The 26,783-nt window shown below is 40.2% G+C and overlaps 2 protein-coding genes across 7 annotated transcripts; both read left to right on the forward strand.

Annotated features, from left to right (window-relative positions):
- The first annotated feature begins 385 nt into the window (after positions 1–385).
- Positions 386–13,948, forward strand: LOC111581054 (alanine aminotransferase 2-like). Of its 6 annotated transcripts, XM_035956699.2 has the most exons (13): positions 774–1,021; positions 1,443–1,588; positions 4,146–4,309; positions 5,526–5,615; positions 5,746–5,854; positions 5,961–6,097; positions 8,323–8,566; positions 9,186–9,265; positions 9,364–9,500; positions 10,345–10,516; positions 12,337–12,492; positions 12,819–12,931; positions 13,211–13,948. In XM_035956699.2, the coding sequence occupies exons 2-13, from the start codon at positions 1,549–1,551 to the stop codon at positions 13,302–13,304; spliced, it is 1,536 nt and encodes a 511-aa protein (XP_035812592.2). In that variant the 5' UTR covers positions 774–1,021; positions 1,443–1,548; the 3' UTR covers positions 13,305–13,948. The 6 variants fall into 6 exon arrangements, with proteins under 6 accessions (XP_054860511.1, XP_054860515.1, XP_035812592.2 ...); XM_055004536.1 differs by lacking the exons at positions 774–1,021; positions 1,443–1,588 and adding an exon at positions 386–467; XM_055004540.1 differs by lacking the exons at positions 774–1,021; positions 1,443–1,588 and adding an exon at positions 450–467 and having other exon boundaries at positions 4,158–4,309.
- Positions 13,949–14,085: 137 nt separating this feature from the next.
- On the forward strand, positions 14,086–25,617 carry LOC111581053 (proproteinase E-like). The gene is made up of 8 exons (XM_023289046.3): positions 14,086–14,335; positions 19,027–19,115; positions 21,274–21,371; positions 21,449–21,574; positions 21,820–21,956; positions 23,456–23,598; positions 24,389–24,541; positions 25,546–25,617. The coding sequence occupies exons 1-8, from the start codon at positions 14,296–14,298 to the stop codon at positions 25,561–25,563; spliced, it is 804 nt and encodes a 267-aa protein (XP_023144814.1). The 5' UTR covers positions 14,086–14,295; the 3' UTR covers positions 25,564–25,617.
- Positions 25,618–26,783: the final 1,166 nt, after the last annotated feature.

Here is a 26,783-nt window from a genome sequence, read left to right on the forward strand (position 1 = left end):
ACAGGAACGTCAGGAGGTGTAGGAAGACTGTACTGTAATTTCTACAGCACTGCATGTACAGTTTTCCCTGAGACGATTATCCTATGTTCACATTTCTATTTTAGTTTTTTTCTTTGTGCTATGCAGCGCTGTTTGTCCTTTCTGTATTGTAATGACGTGGTCTGTCAACAAATTACAGTACAAACAGTAAAAGCGTAAATGTGAATCTTGCAATCAATCTCCCACATACACTAAGGTGTAACTTACCATTTACAATAGCTGTCATCAAAACTTTAGCCATAGTTTACATCAGAACATCCCTCCAGAGTACACTGTTATAATGACAACATGACTCAGCAATTTGACCGTCTTATCCACACAATGACACAAAGACTTGTCATTCTGATGCCACTGACATGTTCATTGACACAGATATTTACTTTTGAGAGATGAAGTAAGGATTTTGAACAAGAGACTGGCTTTTGCAGGTAATCCATGGTGTTTTCTATTTGTACGAATTGTTTTGAGAAATGCGCTTACTGTTTTGCAAATGTCAAGGATGATTTGAGAAACGTACCAAAGCGACTGAGAAAAACTGTACCAGGTGCAAAGGTTCTAAAAGAAGATATCTCGCTCAAAATCATTAACCAGTCTATAAAGCTGCAGTATCTGGAGAGGACGATAAGGTATGTGAGACTGAAACTGTAGGACGTTATTCGCTAATCTATTAGCCACATGTTCAGATTACCTGGGGGGCGACAATAACTGTCAGCATGGGTATCGTGAGATAGTAATTATGACACCTCCAGGGTTTTCAGGCTGAATCCAGTTCCACTTCAGCTGCTAATCTCAGGGACTTCATAATGCCGTCTCTTGACGTGTGGGAGGTGGAGGGTTCTTTAGGTTCAGGCTGGTGAAACATTAACCAGTTAGAGGGATATATCAGGAAGAATCTGATACCTAGCTGCTCTTATCTCCTTGAATTTTCTATCCGTCTAGGAGAGGTCTGGAAAAATTCAGATAGCAGAAGCACTGCTACAAAGTAAGTACTCCATTTAAATAATAATATTTCCACCTTTCAGTATAGATAGTGTTACGGTTCAGTAGGAGTTCAGCCACAGGAAACAGGGAGACACGCTGAAGCGATTTAACAGAGTTTATTCACAAACGGATTTTACTACAAGCCAAAACAAGAATCAAAACTGCTCTACACTATACTCGAGATGAGCACTCTAGCAATACTAGTGGTGAGGCGGACCAAAAAACTCAAGACGCTAACTCACTGTGGGTAATACCCAGGCAAGAAAGGTTTTCATGAAACTTCACTAAAACTACAAAGCTCGAAATCCTAACATAACAATAGGCTCGAATGCACTCGTCTAGAGACTCGAACTAATAGTAACAAAAGGCACAAAAATGCCACTCAGAATAAGTTCGATAAACTTATCACAGACTGAAACTAGGTAGATGCTCGGACCGGGCTCACGCTGGAGGACCTCAGGTGAACCGAAGCCACGGAGAACTTGAGACGGCAGGTACGTATGAAGTGGACGCCACGGAACGGCTGTGATGAATCAACCCCGAGTGAGGAAGACGGCGAAGAATCCAGGTGAGACCAGGCAGGAGCAGGTAGATCCAAAACTATGACGAAGGAAGACAAACAATGTCACTACAGGTACGTGAAATAGAGAACTTGAAACTCTTGAGTGCGAATAAACCAGTACAGGCTGTATCGCGATCCGGCACTGAGAGGTGAGTAGCGTCTGCTTAAATGCTGAGAGAGTGAGGTCTGATTGGCAGCGTTTCCACCTGCTCCTGAACCGGCTGAAGAGGGTGATGTGGAACACCTGGTGCAGCAATTACTCCCAGGAACACCTAAAAAGGAAAAAGAGGAGGAGAGAGGGAGAGAGAGCACTATCTAGATCTGGCAGCTGCCAGCCTGACAGATAGATAGATAGATAGATAGATAGATAGATAGATAGATAGATAGATAGATAGATAGATAGATAGATAGATAGATAGATAGATAGATAGATAGATAGATGGATGAAACCTTTATTGTTCCTGCAGCGGGGAAATTTGTGTTACAGCAGCAGAGACTGAAAAAAACTGCAAAAAAGCGCGGCACACAATTCACACAGTGCACAGATATAAACAGATGCTTTCTCCTTCAAGAGAAGAAATATAAACATTTACAGTATTAAGTATAGAAAAATAAGAATCTGATCATGTTATTGCACATTTCAGGTTGTTGCACTCTATGGAGGTATTGTCTGTGATATCGCACATAGTGTTTGTCATTATTATTGTAAAGTTCGTGGTTGAACTGAACTACTGAGAGGAGGCTTGATTGAACAGCCTAACTACAGCAGGAAGGAAGGACCTGTGATGTCTCTCCTTTAGACACCGCAGGTAGAGCAGGCTGTCACTGAAGGAGCTGCCCAGTGATGTTACTGTTTCCTGCAGCAGCTGGGAGGTGTCCTCCATGACAGACAAAAGCTTTGCCATCATCCTCCTATCTCCCACCACCTCCACAGGGTCAAGGCAGCAGCCCAGGACAGAACAGGCTTTCTCAACCAGTTTGTTTAGTCTCTTCCTGTCTGCATCCATGATGCAGCTCTAGCAGACCACTCCATACAGGATGGCTGATGCTACCACAGAATCATAGACGGTCCTCAGAAGTCCTCCCTGCACCCCGAAGGACCTCAGTTTTCTGAACAGGTGGAGTCTGTTCTGACCTTTCTTTTAGAGTGTGTTGGTGTTAGTAGTCCAGTCCAGTTTATTGTTTCAGTGAACACCCAGGTACCTGTAAGAGTCCACAATCTCAATGTCCGTTCCCTGGGTGTTCACTGGTGAAGGAGAAGTGTGTCTGTTTCTGCTAAAGTCCACCACCAGTTCCTTGGTTTTCACCGCATTGATCTGGAGGCAGTTCAGCAGGCACCAGTCCACAAAGTCCTGGTTAAGTTCTCTGTACTCCTCCTCATCTCCATCAGTGATGAGGCCGACGATGGCGGAGTCGTCAAAGAACTTCTGAAGATGGCAGTTTGTGGTGTGATGGGAGAAGTCTGCAGTGTAGAGGGTGAAAAGAAAGGGGGCAAGGACAGTCACCATGTGGGGACCACAATGACTGGTTGGTGAGGCAATCCAGCGGCCACATTGTGAGGTGGGAGTCCACTCCTGTCTGCTCCAGCTTGTCCCTCAGAAGCACGGGCTTGATGGTGTTGAAAGCACTGGAGAAATCATAAAACATGATTCTCACGGTGTTCTTGGTCTTCTCCAGGTGAGAGAGGCATCTGTGCAGGATTTAGATCACTGCAACATCGATCCTGATACCAGGCTGATAGGAAAACTGCAGCAGGTCCATTGATGAGCTCATCAGGGGTTGCAGATGATCAAAGACCAGCCTCTCCAGGTTCTTCATCAGTACCACTTGCCTGTAGTGGTTGAAGTCCTTCAGGTGCGAGATCTTTGGCACCGGTACCACGCAGGACGTCTTCTACAGCTGTGGTCACCAGCTTCAGGCTCATGTTTAAGATATGCTCCACAAGCCTGCTCAGCTGATCAGTGCAGGATTTGAGGAGCCTGGAGCTAATGCCATCTGGACCTATGGCGTTCCTAATCTTCAGCCTGCTCATTTCCTTCTTCACCTGGCATGTTGATAGGGACAGGTTGGGGCAGGGGTGCATGTGCTGGTTGTGAGTGTGGGGCCCTGTCGGGGAGGGGAGGTGTGTTGGTAGCCTCAATTATGAAGCCTACCCAGAAATGTCAGAAACTTGCAGTACCACTATGTCTGACAGGGGCTGGCTTCAAAAAGCTCCTGAGACCCCGACTCTACGCAGCAAAAACTAAAACATGAAAGACTGCTTTCCTACAGCTCAGGATTTTTCCCACCTTAATTTTAATGGTCCAACCCTGAGGCCATATTTTGGTTTTCCCATGTGGCCACTTGTTGAAGCACTTGTCATTTTTAATAGGGGAAAACAAACAGATTCCAAAAACATCAATACTGTAAATACTAATATAGACTGGTGAAATGGATTTGAAAGCTGAGCATTTGTTATTAGGTGCTGCAGATGACTATTTAAAGACTATGACTATTATAGCATCCCAACAGTACCTTTTAAAATAGTTTGTATTTCTTATTGCTATGATTATTTGATTAACAGCTGCCTCTTCAGTATATTTCCAAGTGTCTCAGCGAACCCTCATCAGTTGGTTGGAGCAGACAAAGATGAGCTCCCTGCAGGAGGTGAACCCCGTGGTGCTCGGGATCAGAACCCCAACGAGTCTGCAGAGTCTGGCTGCACTCATCACAGAGCAGATCTCGCAGGTGAGTCACGGCTGGAACACCTAAAGCTTTCTGAGCAACATGGACCACTGTAGATCAGGACTGTACTAAATACTACTAATACTGTTCTTATACTGCTGTGAGAAGGAGTGAGATGACAACAGATTTGATTTGGATCAGTGATCTTGGAGGTCAAAGGTTCTCTCAACTGTCTGAGGAGTCATTACTTTTTACTGGCCTCACCATCCTCCTCAGAATTTATTGATCTCTTGTTTGTTTTACTGTTTCTCTCTGCTGTTTCTTCTCTCTCCCCTTGACTCTTACCCCAACTTCTTAAGGCAGATGGTCACCATCGCCTGGGTCTGGTTCTGCTGGAGGCTACTTCCTGTTAAAAGAGAGTTTTTCTTTGTCGTCAGAGCACCAATGATTGCCTCTGTGACTATCTTTTTAAAATTTAATTTAATTTAATTTAATTTTACATTTTAGATTGTGTTTGGCAGTGTTTGTCTTTTTGTTGTATCTATCCCAGTGCCCTGGGAGGCTGTGCATTAGCAGCAAACAGTGATACACCAGAACTGTAGCTATTTGTCTTCAAGCAGCTGTTGAAGCACCTGTACAGTGCTGTCTGTCATACTGGTGCATCAGACTTATGCCACAAAATACACATCTATAGATCTACGCAGGTCTATCCTACTCCCTGTGGCTCAGTTCCCTCTTCTCCACAACGGTCCCGTACAGCCTTCAGGTTACTGTTCATGCTGCACCAACCCGTCTGTCTGTCTGACGCTCCATTGTTATGTCACTCGTGAACAGGACCCCAAGAAAAGTTCCTTCTCTTGCTAGAATACCTCCCCCTGACCCAGTGGGAGCAATCCAGTTTCCGGCAGAGACCCATGTCCTCACACTTAGTAGAGTTGAGTCTCATAGTGTAGAGTGTGAGTCATCACACTCGGCTGCAGACCACTCCAGTGTGTGCTGAGTGTCAAAGTCTGATGAAGGCAACAGAACCACATGACCTTCAAAAAACAGAGATCTGACTCTGAGTTTCCCAAACCAGAAACCCTCCAACCCCTGGTTGCTGTATGTCTTTAAATATAAATCATGGTTGCAAAGTTTGGGATGAATTCATGCTCTACCTCTAAACATTTTCAATTTAATTTAACAGAAATTGGAATTTAAAGAAATAAAGAGATTAATAGAAAAGATAAACTTAGACTGTTTGTAGAAAAGTACCAAATTTTGACAGTTTTCTTTTCAGGGTGTAAATAAACCTTTCAAGAGGGTGATCGATGTCAGCTCAGGTGATCCTCACAGAGCAGGGATGAGACCCATCTCATTTGTTCGCCAGGTTGGTGTTTTACATTTTATCTGTGTTTGTTTGTCTGCCTCATGAACCTGCATGTCTACATCACTGTTATCAGTCTGACAGCTACAAACTGAGACTGTCTCTGTCAGTCGTTTCCTATTTGCTTTTTCAGGTCTTGGCAGTGTGCTTATACCCTGAGCTCCTCAAAGAAGAAAGCCTTCATCTAGATGTCAGGCAGAGAGCGCAGAGGCTTCTGGATACCTGTAATGGAGGAAGCGTGGGTGAGGAAATAATATTATTTCATATGTGCAGATATGGGAGCACTTAGGCTGGAATATTTATGTGGACTTGTCTGCTGTAATGGATCATCTATTTTATCAATGACAGGCTCATACTCTGTAGCTGCCTGTGGCATACCACAAGTCCTGAAAGCCGTTGCTGAGTTTATCACGAGGAGAGATGGTGGTGTGTGTTCACGTTCTGAAGACATCATCTTCTCCAGTGGCTCACAGATGACTTTGACGGTATGATAATAGTTTCTTTTGCACCCAAATTTTCTGATCACTTGTAATAACATGTATTCATCCTCTCCCTTTTTATCTGTCATCAGCATTTCAGTGTTATTTATATGCTGACAACATTCTTCCCTAATGAATCTCATGTAAAGTACATGTTAAGCTAAGATTGTGAACATGATAACTATTCCCTCAGCATGTTAAACACTGCCATTCAGAGGAAGTTAGAATGATAAACACAAGTATTTTCTTTTTATCTCTGAAGTATTTATTATCAGATGATTTGCAATATGAACCTTTGTCATTTTCACTTTACACAACTTATTATTTACACTTCAACAATTTCATTTAGCAGATGCTTTTATCCAAAGTGATGTGCATCTTAGGATAGATGCAACACAAGCAAGGATCTAGTCAGGAGACAACAGCCTGGATAAGTGTCATAAAACAAGTTCAAATGTGATAATAGGACCGTGGTGTCTACAGTGCAGACATAATAGGACATTTTTAAAAATTATTTTGTTATTTTTTTGCAGTCTGTCAAGTGCAAAGCTGTTCAGTGAATCAACTTTTGTTTGTTTGAAGTTGAGCCTGTAAAGTTGTTACAGTGGCTGACACATAGGTTGTGTTTAATAGATGGACCCAGCCACAATGACATCACCCATTGGTTTGAGAACTAATGTTATGAAACCATGACTTTGGAGTTTAGCTTTCCTCATCTTGGTTTTGAGCAACAGGTGATTCTGACTTGAGAACCTAAGAAAATGATGAACAGTGATACAACTGTCAGTGCTTTACAATATGGAAATGTCCAACTTCTGAAAAGTATGTTTATACATTCAGTACTTGGTTGGGGCTCCTTTACCACAAATCACTGCATCAATGTGGTGTAACATGGAGCCGATCATTCTGTGGCACTGCTGAGGTGTTCTTGAAGCTTTGCTTTGATAGTGGCTTTCAGCTGGTCTGTATTTTTAGATAGATAGATAAGATAGATAAGTCCTTTATTTCTCCCCACGCCAGGGGAAATTTACATTGTTACAGCAGCTTATGTAGCAATAGACATAGTAATAGGAATAGAATAATAATAGAACAGTAGTAATAATATTTACAATATATACAGGGGTCGGGTGTTTTTCATCTTCCTCCTGATAATATCCAGTATAGGGTTCTGTTGGGTTTGGCTCGGTGAGTCGGCTGGCCAGTAACAGTGATATTATGGTCAGCAAACCATTTGGTAGCAGTTTTGGGTCTGTGGGCAGGTAGTAAGTCCTGCTGGAAAAGGAAACTGCTGTCTTCATAAAATTTGTTAGCAGATGGAAGTGTGAAGTGCCCTAAAATCTCCTGGTGGATAGTACATTGAATCTGGACTTGATAAAACACTGTGGTGACAAAGCACCAGCTCCAGCAGGACATGACCTCCCAAATAATCACAGACTGCTGAAATTTCACACTGGACTTTACTGGGCTTTAAACTCCTTGGACTTCTTGGACTCTGAACCTCTTCACTCTTTCAGCAGACTCCAGAACATTAATAAGGAGGTCTTTAGTCCACTGAACAGCAGTCCAGTTCTTTTTCTTCTTAGCTCAAGTACGATGCTTCTGACATTGTCTCTGGTTCAAGAGTGGCTTCATATTAGAGACGTGAAAGTTGTAGTTCTATTCCTGAAGACATCTGTGCTTGATGGCCCTTGATGCACTGTCACCGTCCTCAGTCCCTGTGAAGCTCCCTCAAGTTCGCTTTGCTCTCCAGTCAAATATACAACATTTACGTCAGCACTCGTCCTCATGTTTGAGGTAGCGTATGTTATACTAGTCTGAGAGATACATGTTATTTGTACTGTTTGAATAGTAAATTACCTAAACTTGCAATGAAATATTCTAATCTTTTGAGATGCAGGATACTGAACTAAAACAAAAAAAGCCTAAAGATATTCATATTCATGTGACATAAAGATAGAGTATTAGAAAATTTTCCTTTTTAAAGTATTTTAGGGAAAATTTTTTTTCAATTTTTTTTTTTTTTTTTTTACAATGTTTATGTTTTTTGAGCTGCATCTACAATCTGTGGGCTGACATCTGGTTGTCAATAAAAAGTCATTTTAAAACAGAAAGCAGTATTAATACAGAAGGGCCATTCAGCATTATTGTCCATGATGCAAAAAATATTTCAAATGTGGAAAAAAAAGCATGTTTTTGCATGTTGTTAATTGTGTTGTCCTTTATTATGTTAGCTTTTTTTCCACCTGCTGGCCAGTGGGGAGGGGGAGGCTCAGACAGGGGTGTTGACCCCCATGCCCTGCCCACACACACTGCCCATTCTGCTGGATGTGACCGGGATAGCTCTGGTGCCCTACCGGCTGGTGGAGGAGCGAGGTTGGGCTGTAGACCTGGACGAGCTGCACCGAGCTGTGACTACTGCTAGGGGGCGCTGCCAGCCCAGAGCAATTTACATCAGCAACCCAGGAAACCCAACAGGTAAACAACATCAAGTAACTTTAAGGACAGTGGGCCCCTGTGCACACATTAAACAGTGCCTCACCCACCCCATAGAAACAAGACCCAAAGAATAAAGCAGACAAAATTAAGACGGAATGATACACAAGTCATTTTGCATCTATTTGTTATCATTCTTTTAGTCACACTGGTCTCTTTGTGATCTGCTTATTGTGATCATTTTCAATCTCTTTGTAGTTATTTTTCATTTGTTAGTTTTCATGTTCTTGTTTTAGAGGGATTCTTCCCTCTCTTGTGGTCATGTCACATCTTGCAATAGCCCTTCATGCCTCTTTGTTATTATTTTGCATCCTGTTGTATATTTTGTTTGTCAGTTCTGTTTCATTTCTGCATCTCTTTCTATTCATTTTATGTATGTCTGTGGTCCTTTTGTGTTTATTTGATGTCCTTTTGCATCTCTTTGTGTTTTTATTTGCATCTATTAGTCATTTTGTGTCCCTTTGCAACCATTTTGTGTCATTCTGTATTTCTTTGTCATTGGGTGCTTGACAACAAGTATGTTAAGAATCACTTTGACCCAGACATTGAGTAGGCCTGTACAGTGATCCCTTGATGCTGATTGTATCATTTCTCCTCTCAGGTCATGTGCAGGACAGGGAGACTATAGAGAAAGTGATTCGATTTGCTGCCACTGAGCACCTCATCTTGTTGGTTGAAGAGGTGACTATATGTGACATAATGTAACTTTTGTTCTCATAGTTTAATTTTTAATTTCAAACAAGCTCACATTTATATGCATGTCTTCTTGCATCCCCTAGGTGTACCAGGACAGCGTTTATGGACAGGACAAAGAGTTCATGTCCTATAAGAAGGTCCTGTTTGAAATGGGTAAAACATACTCAGAGACAGTGGAGTTGGTCTCCTTCCACTCCATATCGACAGCCTGCCTGGGAGAGTGAGTATCACTGATGTTCCTTTAAGACCAGACCTCTGCTTGGACCAATGCATGACCTAAATAGACCACAAAACTGACTTCAGCTGGAGCTTGCATAGTCCCATATTCAGTTTTTAATGAAGCTGAATACATAATACGCTTGACTGTAAACTCGACAGTACTGAGCCTACAAACCCACATAGCAAAAAATATTATTAAGAAAAATAAGAGGGACTCGTCTTGTGAATGTGGCAAATGCAGTCTCAAGAAATCAAATGCAAGTTGCATCTTCAAACTCTTCAAAATAAAAAAGTATTTTCTAAGAATAAAAACTTTCCATCCAATCCTTCCTTTCAGTTTTCTACTTATGCTGTATGTACGTCCACTACAGCACCCTGCAGCCTTGTCGTTATGTTAATGTCAAATTCAACACATTCTGTGGAAAAACTGGACTGAAAAGCCTCCTCAGGAAACTTTTTGTCCAGCAGATATATGAGTAAAAGATAGAAGGGCAGTGGATGTGAACAGAGAAATGTGGTCTTAAAATTATATTCACATGCTACAAATCTGTGACAACAAAATAAGCTTCCAAACATCATGCATTTTGTGTTATAGGAAGTGCAGAGGCCCAGGTGGGAGAAAATATACATAAATATAAATATAAATATATAAATTAATGTAATAAAAAATAGGTAGATGTTGGGAGGCATAATTTACAAAAGAAACTGAAAAGAAAACTACTTTGCTGAATGAAAGTGCTATTTTAGAACAGTTTTAAGTCTGAATTGGATTTTCTAATGGTCACTGCTTCTAGTAAAGATTCATTAACTGTGATTAAATGAATCTGTGTTGATGTTGTGTTTAGGTGTGGTCTGAGAGGAGGATACATGGAGGTCGTTAACATGGACCCAGCAGTGAAGAAGTACTTAAGTAACATGCAAGGCTCTTCCAGCCCACCTGTTTTACCACAGCTGGCCCTGGAGCTCATGGTCAATCCACCCACCTCTGGAGATTCTTCCTATAACACATACATGGAGGTAAGCCAGCAGGACAATGGCAACACTTCATCAAAACGATTCCCAGAAAATGGATTTTGCTCTAAAGCGCAACGACCTAAAAAGCAAACATCATCACATTTATAGGTAATTATTAAGTTCTTAATCCTGTCTTTCTGTTGCTGTTAATAAGATCATTCATTATAGAAATGATTTATTTCACATTATTTGAACTTAACTGCATTTTCAGTTCAGGAATGTTGGAACTTTTAAAATCTTTTGTTTATTTGCATTTTTTCACAAAATTAACACTTTATGGCACCTTTGAAAAATAAGTTGAAAAATATTCTTAATTGTTTTGTAGTACTTCGGAACAAGCTTTGTCTGCTTGGTGTTCCACCTCACTATTTTTGCACCAAGTTGCTCACTTTTTGTAAAATCCCAGCTTTACAGTTTTTGCACTGTAACTAACAGTTATGCTGACTGCCTGAAGGTTGCATCCCAGAAACATCTGAAACACAGGAAAATAAAGTGACAGTACAGTCAGAGGACAGGATGTTTGCAGATAAATCCAATGCCTCACACTTCTAGTGGGTCAAACGTGATGCTTCTTTCAGTTAATACTTCTGTGAAGTAAAACTTGACTTGAGTACAGATGAGAAACTGAGTGAACATTTCTAATTTAATTATTTCATCATTTCAGACAGTAGCATAGTCAGAGTAGATATATGATCAAAAACCATTAGAATGTTTTTAATTCTTTCATAGCTATATTAACATATTCACTCATCCTCTGAACAGTTTGTGTGACAAACTATATATTAAAACTGTCAAGCATTGTAGCTGCAAAATACATTTTGTGCTAATTTGGGGCAACAGATTGTAAATGCAGCTCACATTATATGAAAATAAAAATGCTTAGAACGAATCATCTAAAAAGGAGGTTATTTTGAAAGCTGCAGTGAGCCATGATGTATTTGAGTTGTGTGACTTCCTGTTTCCCTGAGTATCTACAGCAGTGGTGGAGTCAGCATGACCACTAAAGCAACAGCAGCCACATTAATGGAGAGTTAAAAACTTTAATCAACTCCTTGACGCCTACTGTCGCAAATTCGCATCACACCACTTTCATTCAGACTGCAGCCGAGATGGCGTTTCCATTCCACCAATGCCAGTTTGTGCATATTCAATACGTGCCTCAGAACCTTTTGCAAGTGCTGGTTTCTCGTAGGACCGGTTGAAGTAGGACCTAATTATTATATATCTGTTATTATTATGTATCTGTTCTATGTGTAATAGATAAATTAACAATCTCCACTTATTTGGAAAGCAAAAACACACAAAAAAATGTTTTTTATTTAATTGTGAATAAATTCAGGCAGGGGCTGCACAGTGGTGTAGTGGTTAGCACTTTCGCCTTGCAGCGAGAAGATCCCTGGTTCGCGTCCCGGCTTTCCCCGGGATCTTTCTGCATGGAGTTTGCATGTTCTCCCTGTGCATGCGTGGGTTCTCTCCGGGTACTCCGGCTTCCTCCCACAGTCCAAAAATATGCTGAGGTTAATTGATTATTCTAAATTGCCCGTAGGTGTGAATGTGTGAGTGATTGTTTGTCTCTGTATGTGGCCCTGCGACAGACTGGCGACCTGTCTAGGGTGTCCCCTGCCTTCGCCCCAAGTCAGCTGGGATAGGCTCCAGCCCCCCCGCGACCCTAGTGAGGATTAAGCGGTGTATAGATAATGGATGGATGGATAAATTCAGGCATCAAGGGGTTAAACTAGAATAATGCTTTAAGTTGCTGTCAGGGAATTTTAAGAGTCTTCAGCTCACATGCATTTATTAGCATCCGTCTTTTATTGTTAAAGGAGATTCTTCACATTAAGGACACACTTTCCCAGAATGCTCAGCAGGCATGTGAGTTCCTGAATGGCTTACCAGGGATGAGCTGCCAGCCAGCCATGGGAGGAGTCTTCCTTTACCCCCGTCTGCATTTACCTCCTCCAGTCATCAAAGAAGCCAAGGTCAGAATATATTCAAATATATAATAAACATTACGTGTGTTTTGATTTTGTGACTGATTTTCAAACAGTTTTGGGGAGCTTGTACCTCCTCGTTAGTGCACTTATTTGGCAGATTTCAATACTTTTAAGGATTAAAGTTTCACAACAGAAAATATGAGTAAAAAAATAACACATTGTCAAAGATTAAATGTTTAAAATTTCTACATCTTTGGTAATAGTCAGACAAAATAAATGCATTTATTTTTCAAATGTCAGTTGCACCAGTAGGAGATCTTTTCCCTCTTTTTTTTTAGAATAGCTTTATTTAAAAGTCATTCTGAATTCAGATGCTAGGAGTGGAGGCAGATGTGCTTTACTGCCAGAAGTTACTGGAAGAGGAAGGTGTTTGTTTGGGAGCGGGCTGTGAGAACGGACAAGAAGGTACAAACTTTCACATCAGGTAAGAAAAAGCCACTTTTAGATTATACTGTGCGTGTTTGTGCCGTCTAATCTTTATAAAGACCTTCTTGAGTTTTAGACACTCAGAGAAAAGGCTGTTTTTTTTGGAAAGGAAAGTTTTATGGAATTTTTTTTCAAATATGCTACAAACCTAAATGCTCAGTATGGTTGCTGCTGTACAGTCACAACAAAACAGACATTCTTTGATCTCCATATATGATGGACTAATTGTTTTCATGTTTGTTAAGACTGTATTTTGTATGTTTGTTCTTCCTCTCAGGTTGTGTGTTTTGGCTGCTCCTGTCACTCTGGAGGAGGTCTTGGCTCGCCTTCGTTCTTTCCACCTGCGCCTGCTGGACACATTTCCCTTGTAGAATCAAGGACACACAGTTAGGGGAAAATGTCTCCTCTGTCAGTAACATTGCTCTTTACCTTGGTCCTTTGAAATTATCATTATTAAACCTTTGACAGCATAATGTAGTCACACAAACCTAATTGTAGTCCTGTATAAAAACTTGTGAACATCACAAACACTTCTCACTTTCTCTTTTAAAAAAACAAAAGTTTAGTGTAGGTGCTCTAATTTCTTACTCTCCTATATTGACTATATTTTGCACTCATTCCCAGGAACAGCATTTTGATTATGGTTGATCTATTTAAGCTATAGTAAAAGTTGTGTAGCAGACTGTTAAAATGAAGACCCAGGACAACATTATGCAGTGGAAAAGGTTTCAAATAGATTTGAGTGCAACTCCTGAGAATTAAGGCACAACTTTTTCTTTTTTCTTTTTACTAACATCTTTCAAGTTTCCTATATTTGAAATAATCATTTATTTAATCTTTTGTTGGTTTGAGTGTTTAATGACTTTTTTGTATTTTTGGGAACTATTTCACTGTAATCTTCATTCAGATTTTTAAATGTGATACATTGCATCACATTATTTTAAGAACTTAAAAGATGGACTGCATCATGAAAACATCACAAACAGGAATAAATAAAAATACACTTCACTTGTAATCTTTTTTTCTGTCTGTTCTTCAGGTTTAGTACCAGACACGCCCTTTGATTATAGCGATGTGGATCAGGATACTTATTTTACATGCCCTATCTATGTGTAGCTTGTGATAATATAAAAATTCCCCCTAAATTTTCTGCAATACAGTATTTAATACTTAGTCTAGACAAATGTGCTGGTTATGTGCAGGTTCTGGAAAGGTTATGTGAGGACAGGTGGAGCAGGTGGAGCAAGGAACAGAGATTCCCAGGTCACAGATTGGACTGTGTTTATGCGCTTGATCATTGAGAGTATGTTTGTGGGTATAAAAGGCTGATAGTTCACTCAGAAAGTCCATTCTGAGGAAATCATGATGAAAGTGGCCCTGGTCCTGCTGTTTGCAGCTCACGGTGAGTAATACACACGACTTGAAAAGCCATGTTTGCCTACAGCAGGATTTGAGTTACATTATATTTTTCAAATTGTCAGCAAATTAAATGAAAATACCAAACCAGACAATGTGTTAGTCTCTCAGTACCTCCAGACTTCTCTCTCTGTGGCTCCTCACCTGACACTCACTGGTTCCTGCTGAAAACTTTTATCTTTAAAAGTAGCTCAAAAACAAGTAGTTAGCTAAATTGTTTTCTGAAAAACAGTAACAGTAGCTTCTGGGAACTGTTTTGTTGTGTTGGATTATTCTACATTCAGAGCTGTTTTGTGAATTTGTGGCAGTCAGATGGTGTATGGGGATATAAAATAACCTACAGTGTGGTTCTTCATGATAATAAAGTGAAGCTCACAAACATGTTCATAGTTTTTGGATCGCAATGGAGCGCAGTTTCACAGAAGTGGGAACAATATGTATTATATTATTAGAAATATTTACCAATTTATTAAAAATCAAAAACTGAAATTAGTTATTTACTAGAATAAAAGTAATTATGGTTTAATTGGGACAAATATTATTTTTATTTAAAATTAAATTTAAAACACAAAATGTGTATCAAGCTTTTCATACACACAAGACTTGTTTTAAAGATAACGAAGTTCACTTTTGCTTCGGGTCACGTGAGGAGAGCAGGAGGGGATGCAGACATGATCAGTATCACCAACTGTGATACTTCATGGAACTCATAGGAAATTAGACTAATCTTTTGCTCTAAAGTCACCTCAACATCACAGTCAGAGCAGCTCTCCTTAGGGACACTTAGTTTGGACTGTTCAAGGAAAATTATGCTTGCAAGTGTACTGTTATAGCAGATTAAAGCCCTTCGGTAGCATTTTTCTGAGCATTATTTTGTCCTTGCCAAAGAAATCTGATACCAACGCTGGCAGTGCTGAAGTCAAATAGCATTTTATTTTTTAAATTATGCACATGCTACAGTATAGTGCACTAAAATAAAGACTTAAAATGGCACCAAGGTACTCTGTGTACTGAATGTTAAATGGATAATGTGTAAGCAGTATAATGGCACTAGGAACAGAGACAAGAGGTGGGGAAAAGATTTTTACAGAAACATTCCTCTATGGCTGTTGTTCCCAAACAAACGCATTCAAACTGCACAGCCGCCTTCCATTTAACCACATGCAACCAAGTAGTTCAGACTTACGCTGATTTTGTAGCAATTTAAAGATTTCACATTATCTATCTATCTATCTATCTATCTATCTATCTATCTATCTATCTATCTATCTATCTATCTATCTATCTATCTATCTATCTATCTATCTATCTATCTATCTATCTATCTATCTATCTATCTATCTATCTATCTCTAAATATATGAATGTCCCACCAATTAACTAGGTAGGGTAAAAAAGTTTCTCCACCTCTTCATGGCTCAGACCCAAATCAGATCCATCATGTTGTTTAACCAGGTGCCACACCTTGAGGCAGGTCAGAGGCTTGTCCATCAGTGTGTTTTGTGACATTCAGAAAACACCTTCGTAGCTTTTCACCCTTGCTGAGAAGGACGTGCAGAAGAACTTCTCTGTAGCTGTGTGGACCTGGATGGCATTAGGAATCAGCTGAACTGTTTTCTCCCTGGTCATATTCGCAACACCTTTATGAGTGTGTCTTTCATTATATAAGGGTCATTCCTGAATTGGGGGATATTTTATGTCCCACCCATCAAATAATCCATGTACAAAATACTAAAACATGCAGTTGTGTAAATGTACTTGTTCTGAGACCAAATCTAAAAAAAAACTAGGAGAAAAGAATGTTTGAAAATATTTTTAAAATACCAAATAAGTCTGTAGTTCCCCCTAAAATGCCATTATTCTCTTGTGCCACCCCACTGAATACCAAGTTGAATCTCAAATAAAACTGTAGAAATAAAATTAAATCTCCTTTTTTGGTATTTTTTTTTTCATTGATGTCTCTTATAATTGTGGGAAAACAATTTTAATCAACATAATATTTTAAATAATAATTATTATACATGGAGCGTGTGTCCCACAACAGCCCTGTTAGCATAAACTTTTTAGCTGGTAGAAGAAGAAGAAAACAGTGAATCACATGAAACACTGGAATTAACATTATCAAACTGTTCCAAAAGAATGGGCAGAGCAAAGCTATGTCCTCTCTTCTATTTTTCAAATTTTCATAACATTGTCAGCCTTGATTGAATGTCTCACTCCACCTCATATTATCAAGATAAGACAAATTCTTTTGAGTATTTTCCATCAGTACCTTTATCCTCTTGGTCAGCAGTAACAGCTAGCTAAATATCGAGCTTCTACTCCAGATAAAAAGCTTTAGCATGGATGAGCAACCCTGTTACTGTGATTAAAGTAGGGTTAGCAAACAACTACCGGTAATAAAACATGTCATAAAAATCTTACCTTTGATGTGTAAGCTGAGTCACTCAAGCCTTTGATAGTTTATTACCTATTATTGATCAATATGGAGCAGAAAACTGTAAAACAGAAAGTTTATTTTTCAAGGATGTTGAAGCCCAAATGTCCTCCAGTTCTGGAATAAGATAAGATAAGATAAAGTTCTTTATTTCTCCCCACGCCAGGGGAAATTTACATTGTTACGGCAGCTTATGTAACAGTAGACGTAGTGATAAGAATAAAATAATAATAGAACAATAGTAATAATATTTACAATATATACAAGGGTGAGAGATGAGGATAAAGTGGCTTAACAGAAAAAATAAAAATAAAAATAAAGTTTAAAAGTGCAAAGATGTGCAGTGCAAGAATGTCTGTGCAAATTTTATGGTTTGGGGTGGTAATGATATAGTCCAGTTTATGTTAACATCAGCCAGTGATGCTGATGTTTTAAAGTCTTATAGCAGATGGGATGAAGGACCTGCGATAGCGCTCTTTCTTGCAGGGTGGATGTCTCAGTCTGCTGCTGAAGGAGCTGCTTAAAGACCCCACAGTGTCATGCAGTGGGTGAGAGGGATTGTCCATGATGGATGTGAGCTTTGCCAACATCCTCCTCTCACCCACCTCCTCTATGGAGTCCAGGGAACAGTCCAGGACAGAACCTCCTCCTGACCAGTCTGTTTAGTCTCTTTCTGTCCCTTTCAGTGCTCCCTGCTCCCCAGCAGACCACTGCATAGAAAATAGCAGACGCTACCACAGAGTCGTAGAATGTCCTAAGCAGAGTCCTGCACACTCCAATGGACCTCAGTCTCCTCAGCAGGTGGAGACGACTTTGGCCCTTCTTGTACAGAACCTCTGTATTGTGTGACCAGTCCAGTTTATTGTTGAGGTGAACACCCAGGTATTTGTATGTGTCCACCATGTCAATGTCCAAACCCTGGATGTTCACCGGTGCAGTCTGGGGTGTCCTCCTCCTGCTGAAGTCCACGATCATCTCCTTCGTCTTACTGGCGTTGAGCTGCAGATGGTTTCGCTCACACCAGTCCACAAAGTCAGAGATGACCGTCCTGTACTCCCGCTCGTCCCCTTCAGATACACACCCGACAATGGCTGTATCATCGGAGAACTTCTGGAGGTGACAGCTCCCAGAGTTGTAGTGGAAGTCCGATGTGTACAGGGTGAAGAGAAAGGGGGAGAGCACTGTCCCCTGTGGGGCCCCCATGCTGCTGACTACCACATCAGACACACAGTCCTGAAGCCTCACGTACTGTGGTCTGTTGGTGAGGTAGTCGATGGTCCAAGCAGCCAGGTGACAGTCTACTCCCGCTCCTTCAAGCTTCACCCTAAGCAGAGAAGGCTGGATGGTGTTGAAAGCACTGGAGAAGTCAAAGAACATGACCCTCACAGTGCTGCTGGGGTTCTCCAGATGAGTCAGTGATCTGTGCAGCAGGTAGACCACTGCATCATCCACTCCAATGTTTGGTTGATAGGCGAACTGCAGTGGATCCAGATACTGGCTCACCTGGGGACGGAGGTTCTTGAGGACGATCCTCTCCATGGTCTTCATCAGGTGAGAAGTGAGGGCCACAGGTCTGAAGTGGTTAGGCTCCCTGGGGTTCCTGGTCTTAGAGACAGGAACCAGGCAGGAAGTCTTCCATAACAGAGGAACCCTCTCCAGAATGACCCATATATATATATATATATATATATATATATATATATATATATATATATATATATATATATATATATATATATATATATATATATATATATATATATATATATATATATATATATATATATATATATATATATTTTACACACACACATGCACACCCACACACTCTAAAAATATACCAACAGTAATGAAAGTATATATGTTTGACTCTTTAAGACTGTAGGGACGAAAGTCTAAAGACTCAATGTACACAGTGTGATGTCTCAACTGGTGTCACATAAAAAAGCTAATTTTACTGTTTATGAATTCTCCTACTTTTTACATAGCAGCGTTGCCCGCATAAGCAAATAATAAGAGTGAGTGACTAAAAACATATTATTTGGCCTTAGAGATATGACACCCCAGTGTGAGAAATGGTCTCATGACGGTCACCACTGTAAACAATGTGTCTGTGCCACTGCTGGGCTTAGCTCAACACTGGAGATCATGTTTACCTCATTGATATGTCTCCAGTGTTAAGAGTAAGACTGTACCCTGTACGGAGCTGTACCAGCCTTTATAATTCTCTGTGTGTTCCAGCTTATGGGTGTGGAACACCTACCTACGCACCCTCGGTGAGCCGTGTGGTGAACGGGGAAGATGCCCGACCTTACAGCTGGCCCTGGCAGGTGAGACGACAATACAACACCATCATAAGGATTTACCAACTGCTGCATGTAATGATGTATCTTATGTCTTTATTACCTGTAAAATAAGATCATATACATATTGTTTTTCATTTTGCTCACTTAACAGGTGCAATAAAATAACATCACAAAGGGGACAGTCAGTGCAAGAGTCTGACATTAAACAACATATCTTTGTAACATTTTCTCACCTAAATTTCCAGAAACCTTTATAGCTTTATATATGACTACCTGATGCACTTAAAACCACCATTCTGGTATTGTTGGACCTCAGTGCTGCATTTGACACAGTTGATCACATCATACTGCTCGACAGACTGGAAAAGTGTGTGGGACTTACTGGCACTATACTCAATTGGTTCAGGTCTTACTTACAAGATAGGGACGACTTTGTCTCGGTATTTGTAAGTCAGAGCAAACAAAGATCACATGCAGGGTTCCTTAGGAGTCCATTCTTGGGCCTCTTCTATTCAAAATCTACATGTTGCCCCTTGCTCAGACAATAGAATATCACAACATCTCTTACCACACTTATGCGGATGACAGACAACTTTATATTTCAGTGTCATCACATGACTTCAGTCCTTTGCTTGCTCTCAGTAAGTGTATCCATCAAATCAATGAGCGGATGTGTCAAAGTTTTCTCCAGCTCAATGCAGACAAAATTGACATGATTGTATTTGGCCCCAAAAATGAAAGGTCAAGGGCGCCCATATAGCTCAACGGGTTGGGCGGGCGGCCCATGTGCAGGGGCTGGTCCCCGGTGCAGCTGGCCCGGGTTCGTTTCCCGCTCGCGGCCCTTTGCTGCATGTCTTCCCCCGACTCTTCTTCCCTGTTTCCTGTCTCTCTCTCACTGCGCCTATCTAATAAAAAAAGCTGACAAAAAGCCCAAAAAAATAACTTTAAAAAAAAAAAAAAAAAAAAAAAAAGGTCATCTAGCAGTGCTTTGACCCCATGTCACTAACAGTTACAAATCAAGCCAGAAACCTCGGTGCCATTATTGACTCAGACCTGAATTTTAACAACCACTTGAAAGCTGTTACTAAATCTGCCTATTACTGCTGAAAAACATTGCTAGAATCAAGGCTTTCCTGTCTAGAGAAGACACAGAAACTTGTTCACGCGTTTATTTTCAGTAGGTTAGATTATTGTAATGGCGTCTTTATAGGTCAAGACATCTATCAAACAGCTGTACCTGATCCAGAACGCTACTGCCAGAGTCCTAACCATATTACACCGGTCCTCAAATCCTACACTGACTTCCTGTTAGTCAAATGATAGAGTTAAAATCTGAATCCTGGTCTACAAAGCACTGAATGATCTTGGATCAAAATACATCCTCGACTTATTATCCCCATATGAAGCATCCAGAGCCCTCAGGTCATCAAGGACAGGTTTACTGTGTGTTCCCAGAACCAGAACCAAAACCAGTGATGCAGCATTCAGCTATGATGCTCCTCACCTGTGGAACAAACTTCCTGAACACCTGAGGTCTGCTCAAACTGTTGGCTATTTAAAATCAGGCCTGAAAGCCTTATTGTTTACTGCAGCTTTTTCTTAGATGCTCAGTCTGTTTTCGTGACTCTTAATGCACTTTTATTGCTTAAGTATGTTTTATTTCTATGATTTTAATTTATGATTTTAATGTCTAACTTTAAATCATCTTTATAATTCATTGTAAAGTTGTGTGGAATGTATTTCTTTGCCATTATAAAACAGATCGAATTACCTTGTGTATGGACTGAGCTATATACAAATAAACTTGCCTTGCCTTATATGCAAACCATCATAACCAACCTTGTAGTTTATATTAAGCTCATTTATCATAAAATTGTATTTTTTTTTTTTCAAGATTATTATTTTCAACCCAAGTTCACATAAAAAATGTCTTGTTTTGTTTGAGGAACTGCTATGGAAAGTTTACCATCACATAAATCTGTAAAATGAACAACTATTTAAATCTGAGAAGCTGGTAAATAAAATTCAATTTAAAACACTCATTTTTTTTCAAACGTATCTAGATGTGATTAATTGTCAGATCACTGTGTACTAGCTGGAGGAACTGTCATGCACTCTGGGTATCAGCAGTTGTTGTTGCAGTTGTCGACAGTATGTGATATACGATTCTGTGTTCTTACAGATTTCGCTGCAGTATCTCAGTGGTTCCACATATCGACACACTTGTGGAGGTACTCTGCTCGCTCCTGACTGGGTCCTGACTGCTGGACACTGCATTGGGTGACTCACCGTCTCCTTGTTTGTGTGATGGCATTGTGCACAATGACTTTGTAAACTGAAGTGTATTTCTGCGTCAGATCTCGTACCTACCGTGTGGTGCTAGGAGAGTATGACCTTACTGTGGCAGAGAACTATGAGCAGTACAGAGCTGTGGAGAAGATCATTGTTCACCCTGGCTGGGATGCTAGCTGCTTGTCTTGTGGGTAAGATTGAAAATTTGAATGATAAGTCGTTAAAACAAACTTTTGGAGCTTGTTTTTAAATGTGTACATTACAAAAGAGCAAAAAGTAGACACAATGTGCAACAAACAAACTTAAAATGCATTCTTTAAATTTTTTGAGGTTACTTTAGTTTGCCTTTCTCTCTGAGACATAATTTGTGTGTTTTGGGAAAAGTTTTCATGCAGTCTTTCCCTGTCTTGTATCTAATGATTGTCTCCAATCTCAGTAATGACCTCGCCTTGCTCAAACTGACCGTACCTGCCACGCTGAATGACAAAGTGCAGCCCGCTTGTACGCCTCGAAGCGAGGAGACCCTTTCTCACAATTACCCCTGCTACGTTACTGGCTGGGGAAGACTCTATAGTAAGTGCAACGTAACAGCGCACTGACTCTGATTTAATATCAGCTACATGATAACTTTGATCAAAACTGAACTGAAGTACAACGAACGATTAAAACAATGGAGCCCAGCAGGAATGAGCCTCAACATATGCTATAATGGTAAAATAGCTGGATGTGCAAGACTGTATACACTACCGTTCAAAAGTTTGGGCTCACTTAGAAATGTTCATATTTTTGAAAGAAAAGCATTTTTTTCCCGTGAAGTTAACATTAAATGAATCAGAAATCCAGTCTAGACATTGTTAATGTGGTAAATGACTATTCTAGCTGGAAACTGATGATTTTTAATGGCATATCTACACTAATTGGTGATTAGAAAACCCTTGTGCAATTGTGATAGCACATGAATATAAGTGTGAGTTTTCATGGAAAACATGAAATTGCCTGGGTGACCCCAAACTTTTGGACAGTAGTGCATGTTTTCTAAGTTCTTAGATCTTGTGTTGAATATTAAGTCACTAATCATAATGCACTGTGAAACGTTTAAGGCGTAGTATGCATTTTGTGAATTATTCTTTTTGGGGTTGAGAGTGGATTGGAATGTCATGTTTGCAAGGTAAACATGCAGCAAATAGCAGTTGGTTAGCCTATAGCTTAGCATAAGACAGCCTAATAGCATGTAAACAGTTTTCTGTCCAAATGTAAATATATTCCACCCACACCTCTAAATATACATCCAAAGGATTGTGAAATGTGTGGGATTAACTGCGAGGGCTTGCATAATTAATTGAATTATATAAAAAAAAAAAAACTAAAAGCTGCCATAATTGCCAACTTATTGCTCAAATATATAAAACTCAAAAAGATGAGAGATTGTTACACTACAGCAAAGGAGCTAACCACTCACTGTCAGAACAGAGTGAGATATAACCAGTATAAACCTTCGGTATTTGTAAAGAAAATACCACACAGATAAGATCTGCAGCCAACGTTTGCCCACATCCAACCTTCTAACCAAAGGTCTTAATATTATATTATAAAAAAAATAGCAATTAAAACACAAACATAATTATTTAAATAGAGCAATCTAACTTTAAAAATGTATGTAATATAGTTACACTACCGCTCAAAAATTTGGGGCGCACAAGAGTTTTCTAATCATCAATTAGCCTTTCAACACCATTAGCTAACACAATGTAGCATTAGAACACAGGAGTGATGGTTGCTGGAAATGTTCCTCTGTACCCCAATGTAGATATTCCATTAGAAACCAGCTGTTTCCTGCTAAAATAGTCATTTACCACATTAACAATGTCTAGACTGTATTTCTGGTTCATTTAATGTTGTCTTCATTGAAATAAAAAGCTTTTCTTTGAAATATAAGGACATTTCTCAGTGACCCCAAACTTTTGAACGGTAGTGTACATTTAAATAATCAAAAAGTGTCCTAATATTAATAGAGAAGAACAGTTCATTGCATTCTTCTGATATCCCTCTTTGACCTCCATGTTCCTGTGCAGCTGGAGGCCCCATCGCCTCTAAGCTCCAGCAGGCTCTGCTCCCTGTGGTCGCCCACAGTGTCTGCAGCACCAGTGACTGGTGGGGCGGCTACGTGAGGACCACTATGATCTGTGCTGGTGGTGACATCCGCTCTGGCTGTAATGTACGCCTCATTCCTTTATTAACAGTAATCATAATCCATGAAGAAAAGCAACAGCACTCACATTTACTCCGGTACAGTACTGAAGTGCAGTTTTGATGCACTCTTCTGCTACTTAATACTTTTATTCTCCACATGACAGAGAAGGCCAAAAAGATAACAGAAAATAGTGTGAAAACTGAGGACACATTTGTGAATCTGAACCTTTTCTCTTTTTCCCTCTTCTATTAATCATCTCAACCGCTGAACTAAATCAGTAAACTTCATATAAAGTAGTCAAACTATTTCCACATTGAGCAGATACTGCAATGAAATGTCATTTTCATATCGATGCATTAGAATTAATAAAGTAAGAAAACTACATTTCTCAGTCACAAAAGCCATTTTACTTTTGATATTTTATGTAGATAAAAAAAATCTTTATATTTGTTCTTTTCATTTAAAGATGAATTCCAGTTTTTGTCAGCCAAGCATATATCCCCTTAATGTGTTGTGTTTCAATGGGTCATGCTAACTTTATACTCGTCACCTCCGTTGTAGAGATTTGGGGAAACAAAAGACAGCATGTATCAGAGAAAAATGTTTTTAAAATCATTGTAAAAGTTTCCTGTCAAGTCTTACTAAATCTCTGCAACACTAACTTTAAATAAAAGTAACTTATATAGAATTGACAGAACTTTCAACACATCAGAGTTCTGCATTCGATATCCTGACCTCAATAACTCCTCCACCACAGACAGTAACATCTACAGTGTGTTGCCTTCACTTGCCCTCTGCCCCTTTGTCTCTTCAGGGTGATTCAGGTGGACCTCTGAACTGCAGGGGTGCGGATGGCATATGGTACAATCATGGGGTGACCAGCTTCGTGTCGTCCGCAGGATGTAACACTCTCATGAAGCCCACCGTGTTCACGCGCACGGCTTCCTTCACCCAGTGGATCAGTGATGTGAGTTTCCACTCAGAGAAAAGTCACAGCTACACATGAACCGCAGATGGGTGACTGTTTTCTGTAAAGAAAAGTATCTTAAGGTGTTTAGACTGAAACAGACTGTGAGAGATTCCTCACATCTCTCTCTAAAGGGATGATCACCATTGTTCAGAAACATAATCTCTCATATGGGATTTTGCTGATCGTGGCGGTGAGCTCTGTGGAGTGCCACTGAAGGGAGATTAAACTAAAGAAACCTTCATTTTTACTTCTTGTTACAAACTTCAAAATTAAAGCAATTTGTCATGTGTCAAAATGTTTTCAGAAGTCCTCCAGACATGACTCAAGTTAGTGAAGAGCAAGACAGCTCAAAACATCCATCCATCATCTGTACATCGTTTTATCCTCGTTATGGGTTGCAGAAGGGCTGGAGTCTATCTCAGCTGATTTAGGGTGAAGGCAGGGGACACCCTGGACAGGTCACCAGTCTATCACAGGGCTACACATAGAGACAAACAATCACACTCACATTCACACCTACAGACAATTAACCTCAGCATGTTTTTGGACTGTGAGAACCTGGAGAAAACCTGGAGAAAACCCACGTATGAACAGGGAGAACATGCAAACTCCACACAGAAAGATCCCAGGCCCAGGCCAGGACACAAACCTGGGATCTTCTAGCTGCAACAGTGCTAAACACCAAGCCTATGTGCAGAAGTTACACTAAAAGAAAGAGACATACAGTATTTCTTGTCTATATAGTGTTTTCTAAGTGACTACGGTTTGTTGAGGTTGACCTCTGTGAGTCTCAATTCTCTCTATGTGGCACAAAAATGCAAACAGATTTGTCAGAGCAACGGCAGAACTTGCACACATAACAAATCCAAAACCTTTTCATTTACAGTGCAGTCCGTCAGAAGGACAGAGCAGTGTTCTCATGTGGCCAGCAGAGGGAGTCTGTTTACTGTGTTGACTGAATTCACAGGTTTAACAGTATTTCCATCTTTTGTATTTTTCAGACTATGCTGCAGTACTGAAGACCTGGAGCTTTTGATCATCAATAAAGGACTTAATAAACATCTCAGAATATCTCAGGTGTCTCTGACTTTTTTTGTAGTGCAAAAAAATGGCCTAATCTGTACAATACAAATGTGACGTTACCAATCAAAATTTTATGAAATTATATATTTGTGTCTTTATTACTGTAGGGTTTTAATGGTGGTAAACCTCTAAAAACTGGATGAACCAAACGGCATCAAAGGGCAAAGCATGATGAAACGGTAAGAGCAGCCGACCAGCAAGGAATTTTGTTCCAGAGCTCCAGTTTTTACTAGTTTTCACATACAAAATACACAGCTCACCAAACAAACCAAGAGGACAAAAAAGTCACAAAGGTGCAGTGGATGGTGGCAGATTCAGCAGCAGAGCAGAGTGAGAGCCTCAGCCTGACCTCCTCCTTCTCACACACTACACTGATTGCTCACCTGATCTTTATATAGTCTCCTTGAAACAACAGTGACGTGCCCACACTTCTATTTAAAAACACACATTCATCCATCATCCATCCATCCATCCATCATCCATGCATCTATACACCGCTTAATCTTCATTAGGGTCTCGGGGTTGGGGCTGGAGTCTATCCCAGCTGACTTAGGTCAAAGGCAGGGGACACCCTGGACAGGTCACCAGTCTATCACAGGGCTACATATAGACAAACAATCACACTGACACCTAAGCACAATTTAGATTTTCCAATAAACCTCGGCATATTTTTGGACTGTGGGAGGAAGCCGGAGTACCTTCTAGCTGCCAGGCGACAGTGCTAACCACCCCGCCACTGGGCAGCCCCAACACACATTCATATAATTTAAATTCATCTATGCTTAAAATACACAATGCAAGTGACTACAATCTGATAGAAATCAAAGAAAACACATAATAAACTCAAGAACTACTAAACAAAGATCAAACTCAGCACAAAATCCCCATGTAACTCCTCCCCTCTCTCCTCTCTGATCTTTCAATTCAGCCTAATCAGGTAAGTGACAACTGCTGGCATCCTGTGGCTGCATCCTCACATCTGCACTCCATGAAAACACAATCCTTGAAGTGAATCTCAAAGAGAGAGAGCAGTTAACGCAGATTTTTTCCCCACTATAAAGCAAAAATAATAAATAAACTTATTGTATCAGTCTGTTGTCCAACAGTCAATATGCATGTGTACTTTCACTGTAGTGAAGGGGATGCTTTCCAGCTC

The sequence above is a fragment of the Amphiprion ocellaris genome, chromosome 2 (assembly GCF_022539595.1).
Source record: "Amphiprion ocellaris isolate individual 3 ecotype Okinawa chromosome 2, ASM2253959v1, whole genome shotgun sequence".
NCBI classification, from domain to species: domain Eukaryota; kingdom Metazoa; phylum Chordata; class Actinopteri; family Pomacentridae; genus Amphiprion; species Amphiprion ocellaris.

Coding starts and splice junctions, on each gene's coding strand:
- LOC111581053 (XM_023289046.3), top strand. CDS start 14,296: ATGATGAAAGTGGCCCTGGTCCTGCTGTTTGCAGCTCACG. Junction 14,336..19,026: donor CCTGCTGTTTGCAGCTCACG/GTGAGTAATACA, acceptor TGTGTGTTCCAG/CTTATGGGTGTGGAACACCT. Junction 23,599..24,388: donor ACATCCGCTCTGGCTGTAAT/GTACGCCTCATT, acceptor TTGTCTCTTCAG/GGTGATTCAGGTGGACCTCT.
- LOC111581054 (XM_035956699.2), top strand. CDS start 1,549: ATGAATCAACCCCGAGTGAGGAAGACGGCGAAGAATCCAG. Junction 8,567..9,185: donor CAACCCAGGAAACCCAACAG/GTAAACAACATC, acceptor TTCTCCTCTCAG/GTCATGTGCAGGACAGGGAG. Junction 9,266..9,363: donor TCATCTTGTTGGTTGAAGAG/GTGACTATATGT, acceptor TGCATCCCCTAG/GTGTACCAGGACAGCGTTTA.